At 42.7% G+C, this 7,720-nt stretch overlaps 1 protein-coding gene across 1 annotated transcript; it reads left to right on the top strand.

Moving 5' to 3' along the window:
* Positions 1-655: 655 nt before the first annotated feature.
* RAB19 (RAB19, member RAS oncogene family) lies at positions 656-5,173 on the top strand. The gene is made up of 3 exons (XM_026863836.1): positions 656-706; positions 833-1,016; positions 3,395-5,173. Exons 1-3 carry the CDS (start codon positions 656-658, stop codon positions 3,658-3,660), a joined length of 501 nt encoding a protein of 166 aa, XP_026719637.1. The 3' UTR covers positions 3,661-5,173.
* The last annotated feature ends 2,547 nt before the right edge of the window (positions 5,174-7,720 follow it).

Genomic DNA, 7,720 nt, shown 5'->3' with positions numbered 1-7,720 from the left:
GGGACAGGTAACGCCCGCTTTGTACCGCCCCGGCCCTCTGGGGGGCGGCGGGGGCTGCGCCGCATCTGCTGCTCGGCCCCGCCGAGGGCAGCAGCTCCGAGCCGGCCGCCTTTCTGAGCAGGGCTGCTGCCGAGGGGAGCCTTCTCCTCAGAAGGACGCCCTGTGGGAGGCAGTCACTTCAATTTGGGTTCGTACTCGCCCTCGCGGCTTGTCTGGCTCTGCCTGCGGAGGGGGCTGACGCTTTGCCTGGGGGGGTTGCCTGAAAGCCGGCTCTGGCTTGGAGGGGGTGTCTCTTCTCTCCCTCAAAGATGTGGGGGTTTGGGCTGGAACACTGAGGAGAGGAAAATTTCTAGTTTGCAAAGGCTTTGCTTTGATGTGTGCTTGATTTGAGGGAAGATGAAGACTTTAAGACAAGTACCAGAAGAAAATGCTTATTTCTGTGTGCAGATGGAAGTTCAGATGCCTGCTCTTCACCCAGCTGTGCTCTGCCTAGCCCTGCATCAGGGCTTCTTAACTCCTCTTCCTTTCTTATTAAGAGGCTGTAATGCTCCATGTCTTTTAGTACAGTTGCTGCAATTAGGTTCTTGGCCTCTTTGTAAAGCTGGGGCTACCCTTACAGCTTTCTCTTTGGTCTGTGTAGATTGTCCTTACAGGCATGTTAAATGCCTCTTCAGATCTAGAGAGGGCAAAGCCACACCTCGGTGTGGTAGAGTGAGCTGGGACAGGTCTAGCAGCCCCCTAGACAAGGGGTTTCAAAGGTGTAGATGCTGATGCCACACACCTAGAAACGGGCATTTGCTGGTCTTTACAACTTGTATCCTTTCTCTTACAGATCCAAGTGTGGGACACAGCTGGTCAAGAACGGTTCCGGACAATAACTCAGTCTTATTACAGGAGTGCCCACGGGGCCATCCTTGCCTATGACCTTACTAGGAGGTCCACATTTGAATCCATTCCTCACTGGATTCATGAAATTGAAAAGTATGGTGCTGCAAACTTGGTCATGATGTTAATTGGTAGGAATCTAATTTTCAGTATTATGTAGCTTTTTTAATGTGTGTAAAAACCCCCTCACTTTCCCCCCACTACTTAAAGCATCTATAAACTATGCATTAAAGAAGAATGCAGTTTTAGTTAAACAAGATCAGAAAGAGTATCAATTTGGCCTAAGATTAAAAAATGAGGAAGGTCACAGCATAGTCCTGACAGGACCAAGCTCATTAGACAGACAGCAAAAACTTTTTACTTGTTCCTTTCCTGCTGGAATAATGCAACAAGCTTGCTGTTAGTCTAGCAAGCATGGACAACCTTACTGAGGTTAGAATTGCAGTTGAGTCTGACCCTGTACTCCTGATGTGCTGGAATTTAGCAGCTCAGTAATTCAAGATGAAGGGGACAGAGCAACGCAACTCCTCGTTCTCATCTTTCCTCTCTGTTCTTTTGATATGCATGCGCATTGCTCTGTAATGGGACTCGATCAGGTAAGACAGTAGATGGGGACATGGCTTTTGCAGAGCATGAAGTTGTTGCTTGTGTTCCTCCTCCTTGTTTATTCCACTAGGAAACTTTGCCTCTTGTGGAACGGAATGGATAGAAATTGCAAAGAACAGAGCTGATAGGAAGCAGTGTGGTTCTTTCCCTTTGTGTTTCAAGTTATTATTGCTCTTCTCTCTACCAAGGGAGAAGCTGCAAATGAGAGAACTAGGGTAGTAAAATGACAGAGCCTTTCTTTACATTCCACTGCGCCTGCCTGTTCCGCTGTGGCGCTGTGCCGAGCAGCGCATGCAGCCGCAGCAGCCAGACTGGCTCTTGAGGACGGGCAGCCTGGAGCCCCACAGCGCAGTAGACACGGGGCCTAAGCTGCTGCTCCTGCTCCTAGCAAGTTATTTAACTGTTGCTGTGGTGGTTCTGCCTGTTCTGCCTCTGAAGAAAAATTCTGACCTGCATGTAACTGTAGTGCTTGGAAGGAGGGGTGGGGGTAAGAATTGTCACTAAACTTCAGCAGGGTTTTTAAACTTTTCTCATTAATCTAAAGAACAAGACCTGTCTGTGTGTGTGGTCAGGGCTGGTGTTGGATGGTTTGGGGCTTTTTTAAGAAAGAAGTTCTGAAATTGGTAAAAATAAAGCTTTTGCCAAGGATCCAGCTTGGTGCTTTCTTCCAAGCTGGTGCTGTTTGCTTTACTTTAGCAGGAAGTCTTTGTACATTTAATTACACATAGTCATGTTATATACCTTGCTAGTTAACCTCACACTAGAAAGGTGTACAACATGACTCTGTGTAATCAATTTAAAGTTCAAAAAAACGTAACTTTCCCACCTGAAAATGAAGGGGGAGGTTCTTCTTAAAAAGGCAAATAACCCTCAAGCAAAGTGGGTTTTTTGGGGGTTGTGGTTTTCTTTTGGGGGGTGGGTTGTTTGGGTTTTCTTTCCTTTTAGAAAAACTGAAAGGGACATAATGGGAGGGGAGTTGACTTATATATGCTTCAAGTTCAGATCTTGAATTTGATGAAGGGTTGTCTTGAAACTATGAATGTAGACTTCAGCCAGGTACTTAAAGTACCAGACCTGATGATAATTTCCTATGTGCTGTAACTACTTAAATACACAAAGGTGTATTTAACATCTGAGGTGTTTAATTTCTGACATATTTTGACTAAACTGCTTCAAGTAAAAGTTTAAGCTAGACATGTAGAAACTTTTTAAGCATGATATAAATTTTAAACATTAAGATAGCTGGTGTGAATTCTTGTCTTTTTCAACATCATCTTAAAATTATTGACTTGTACAAATAGGTCATGTTAAAATCTGATTAACAGTTGAGCAGATTCTTCCTGGGTTTTAGTGGGGGTTTTCTTGAGGAGATATGCTTTAGGCTAACAACATTCCAGATCTTCAGAGCTGAGCATCCACTCTGAGATGCATCAAAGTAGCTTGACAATAGCATAACATGTGTGGCTTCCATTGAAGGTTGAGTGAGGAATAAACCTTTATGCAACATTGCTTTCTTTTGCTGTGTGCAGTCACTATAGCTGCAAGATCTGTATCTTTTTTCAAATATTTAACTTAAATGCCACTTACTGTTTAAAAATACTAGGGAATAGGGACCAACAGTTGCTTCCAAATAATCTTCTGGCACCATTATCTACATCAAGTAATTAGATGAACACAGGTTTTTAGTTTTTGTTTGGATTTTAACTTGTTTGATATCATATGATACTGCAGTTTTGATCCACATTCTATGTTTGTAGCTCTGATGTGCTCACATCTTGTTTTTTCTAGTAACTCCTGTTCCTAAAAGATCTATTGTTTAAACAAAATAGAATTCTTGTATTACATTTAAAGATTAATGTTTGAGAGACTAAATTACTAAATTATCTATTTGCCTTCTTTTAAGGGAACAAATCAGATTCGCTGGATAAGCGCCAAGTACTGTTTGAAGATGCCTGCACACTGGCAGAGAAACACGGGCTCCTAGCTGTACTGGAGACATCAGCAAAAGAAGCTCAAAATGTAGAAGAGGTGTTCACGTTAATGGCTAAGGAGCTAATAGCCCGAAATACATTACAGCTTCACGGAGAGAACCCTCCGAACAGCATCTGTCTTGATTCCAGGCCGGTGATTGCCAGCCCAAGTGTGGAGAAGACCCAGTGCCTCTGTTAGAGATTTCAGGAAGAACTTGGAAGTTGTCATTCTCCTGAGGCTGTTTGATTGCATTTTATTGAATTGATGGAAGTGTGCTATGTGGCCTCAAGCTGTCTCTTGATACCTCCGCCTTGCAGTTTGTCTTGCAAGTATCTTCAGAGATTGTTGATGCTGTTGGTAGCACAGGTTGCTTTGAACATGGCAGCTGATACTTTAACAGAAACATCTGAGCTGAGAGGACTTGCAAAGCTGCTAGCTCTTGCCTTAACCAAAGAGAATTGTAAAAATTATTGCCTTTAATTATGACCTTAAATGATTTTCTGGCTGTGTCTGAAGATAAATTTGCACCAGAGCTCTGCATTGGTTTGACCCTCCTAAGCTATGTTGTTTGTTCTAGCGTAAGCACTTTACTCTTTGCCAGTAGCTTTAAAAAGTCTGACAAGTGCTTTCACGGCACTAACCCACTGCTGCTTAAGCTTTCATTTAGGGGTGGTCCCAATGTGAGACATGTAGCCACCCATCCCAATGAACTTAGTAACATTGGTGAAAGAGGCCGTGATTTCACAGCTGTACTGACTTCCTCACCAGACAAACCTGGAAACATCCCTGGGGTTTCATAGTGGGTAGAGTATGATACACCAGGGTCTCAACCCTTTTCCTGGGGTGAGAAAAGTTGTCTTTCACTTTGCACTCTACCAATTGTTTCCAGTAGTGATCTCTGTCTTGCTACATAGACTTGCTAGACGTAGTGATGCTTCTAAGGCAGCAGTAATGGCCTAAATCAATGCTGGAATGAAAGGATGTTTTCCTCCCCCAACTCCTGTCTTGCTTTTGATGTGCTCATTTTAATCAAAAGCCTTCTGTAGTTTGTGTGATGGGCCAATGGCAGCTTGAGAGTATGCCTGTAACTTTCAAGTGTGAAGAAGAGATTCAAGCTCCTGTAAGACTTAGCGAGGGGTAAGATGGTTTAATCATGTAACCTCACCTTACAGCTGTAGGGGAATGGTATGGAGCATACCAGAAAGTTATCCCTAGGCAAGTATATATGCTACTGCTATGGAGACCGAACACCTTGGTAGCAATAGATGGTTTTGTATTTATTACTCCTCCCAAATACAAGCTCTGCTTTTTGAGGGCTCACTTCTATGTACTGGAACTGAATGAAGGGTTTGTTTTATTGTGGGGGGTTTCATTAGTTTTTTTTGTTGCTGTTTGTTTTTTTTTTTTCTCCAGTAGATGGAAACAGGGAAGGAGAGGGAGGCAAGAAACACTAACCAGTAAGTTTTTTGACTGCACTCCACATGTACCAAGGCGCATCACTTCGTTACTGTTAAGCTACAAACTGGAACTCTAACTCTGTAATGGTAAAACAGTCTGGGTTACCTGCAAAGAAGCCTTGGGAAGGCTGGTGTGCTGCTAGCTTATGGCAGTCTACCCATGCTTCACAAGTTGTTGAAAAACAAGGAAAATTGTAGCAATTACTTCTGGAAAAATCTTGTCTGAGAAGCACAAAAAAATAAAGCAGAATGAATCACTGATTTATAGTCTTGCAATTATTTCTGATGATATGAATGCTTCCTCTGGCCAGGTTCTTTGTCATCACCTGCAAAGAGCGGGGTTTAATATTCAGTGCTAGCCTCTAAGCCTTTTGCTATAGTCTGCTGCAGAGAAAGCTGCTTCTCCAGACATCCTCTTTCTGATGTTTCCTTTTTAAATCTTAATTTCATCTTGTTTTGGAACTAGCCTAGCAGTTGGCATTTCAGTTTGCATATTTAAGCAACAGTAATCACCATAACCTTTCAACACAGCTGAACAAGTAGCAATCCAGCTTCCAAACTAGTTTCTACACCTCTTGTCACTAGGAAAACAGTCAAATTAAGTTTAATATTCTTGTGTGTTTAAAATCCAAACCACTCCTGGTAGTAGTTTATATATAATGTGGCAGTCTTTACTTTTTTTAGTACCCACACTTAAACTGCTAGCAAACTTTGTTCTATTTGATATACCAGAGATAGTATTTGCAACAAATACTAATCTTCCAGGAGACCTTAACAGAAGGTTCATTGTGTTATTGTGTTCATCTTGTATACTCCTTCATTAGCCAAGAATTAGAGGATGGCTCTTACCAGCAGAGTATTAACCTTTGTATGGCTCACTGGGTTTACTGCCCTAATTAGAGATTACTGTATGAAGTATTTTGCTTACCCTCAGTATGGAGACTGCTGCAGGCCAATGCTCCCTCAAGGGCCCAGAACTACCAGGTTACAGTGCTCCCACCGTTCTTGTCCTGCACACAGAGCTGCTTGCAGAGTACATCCCTCCTGGGCAGAAGGCTGTGTGACACAGGGTGGGGGAGAGCATGCTTGTGACCAGGCTTTGAGCTGTGCTGTTCCCTTTAACAGGTGTGATGGCTCTTACTACTTTTTCAAGAAACTAGTCTTAAATACCCACCCCTTGTGCAGCTAAGCCAGGGGTGTGACCTCTTTGGTTGGCATCTTCCACAAGCCCTTTGGGTGATCACAGGGAATGGTTTCCTTAGGCTCACTTTTTTTTAAGCTGTCTTTGTGAATGAGCAAGCTGCAGCAGTTGCTAACGAGAAGATTCTTCAGAGTATATATTAGTAGACAGAATTACTCATGAGGTAATACATGAAGAAAGCTATAAACAAAAAAAATCCCTTTATTGTTATTCTAGAGTGTAAGACAACAACCACTAGAATAAAAAATAAGCACAGTATAACTTCTGCGGTTGTGCCTTTCCTCACCACAGAGCAGATGGAAGCATGTGGCTGTGACAATGGTACTTGCAGTAACTGCTCTGGAACCTTCTATTAACAATTTTGTTCCCCAACATCATATGCAAATTCAGTGTGTTTCTTGACAGCATCATTAACGCACTTGTAGAAAGTGTGGCTTATTGTAATGTTGTTTACAATCTATTCTATAAACAATGACTGTCCCACAGTCTTAAGAGGTGCACATCCAGCTTGAAGATGAGCTTATTTGTTAAATTTTTACCTATTACAAGAAGTATTTGAATCTAAGCTGTGATGCATCACTTGCATTGGTATCACAGCCATGCCAGGTAAGACTGAAGCAGCACCCATCCACATAACAAGGTAACAAAAGAAAAACAAATCCCAGAAATATTTTTAAATGGAGTGAACACTGACACCTCCCAGAAGCTGACTGGCTTGAAAGCAAACACAACTACAACCCAGTGATGTGGAAGACATGAGGCACTGCCAGTGGGGTCAAGCTTTTCTTCATACATAGGGGACTGGCTCTTAATAACAAAAGCTGAAGTTCTTACCTCATCATTCCAGTTAATGTTTAAATATCATTGGAAAGGAGACAGAGAAAGCAATTTTCAGGCCCTGACCAGAGATCAAGAGCTCTATCCTGGAGCCTCCTTCCAGATGCATGCCTGTGCTTTTGGACAGGGAACTGAAGTGTCCCTCAGCCCCATGAGTGCTCTAACCACAGCACTGTTTAGCTGCCAAGGGGTAGGGTTTTCTATCTCTGTTCCCAGAACACCCCATCTGGCTACAGGCAGGGGGGCTTTAATACTCATTGCTCAGTATACTGACTCCTGAAGCCACTTTGAGACACCTCTCTCAAGCAAGTGTGTTAAAGACTGGAGCTACAACAGGCAGTGCTGGGATATCACAGTCCTTTGAGAGAAGTTTTAGACAGGCTAAGAACCCCTTTTATCTAAGAGCACTTCAACTTTTAATAGGAACTTGCAGTTTGAGAGGTAGACCTTTAAAAAGTCTTTTAAAAGCACATTTTCTAGTGCTGTTATTCTAAAAATCAATCTTAACTTGGCTGCCTGCACAAGCTCTGTCTATGCAATCCTATCAAGCTACTGCCAAACAGGTGCTGATTCTGGCTTGGCTGGGAGTGACAAATACCACACTCATGGGTAACAGCAGCAAGCAGGGGCACAAGTTTAGCATATTTGCAATCCCACATTCCCCTACTACAGCTGCATCCATGAACATCACTGCTTATTAGTTTTCACTCTCACATCTGTCTATTTTGCTTATCCAAAGTGAGGCTCACTGCAACTAGTTTAA

Source organism: Athene cunicularia (genome assembly GCF_003259725.1).
Source record: "Athene cunicularia isolate RWA chromosome 1 unlocalized genomic scaffold, athCun1 chr1_part2, whole genome shotgun sequence".
NCBI lineage: Eukaryota > Metazoa > Chordata > Aves > Strigiformes > Strigidae > Athene > Athene cunicularia.
Note: the sequence above shows the minus strand (reverse complement) of the source record. Positions and strands in the feature narration are given on the sequence as shown.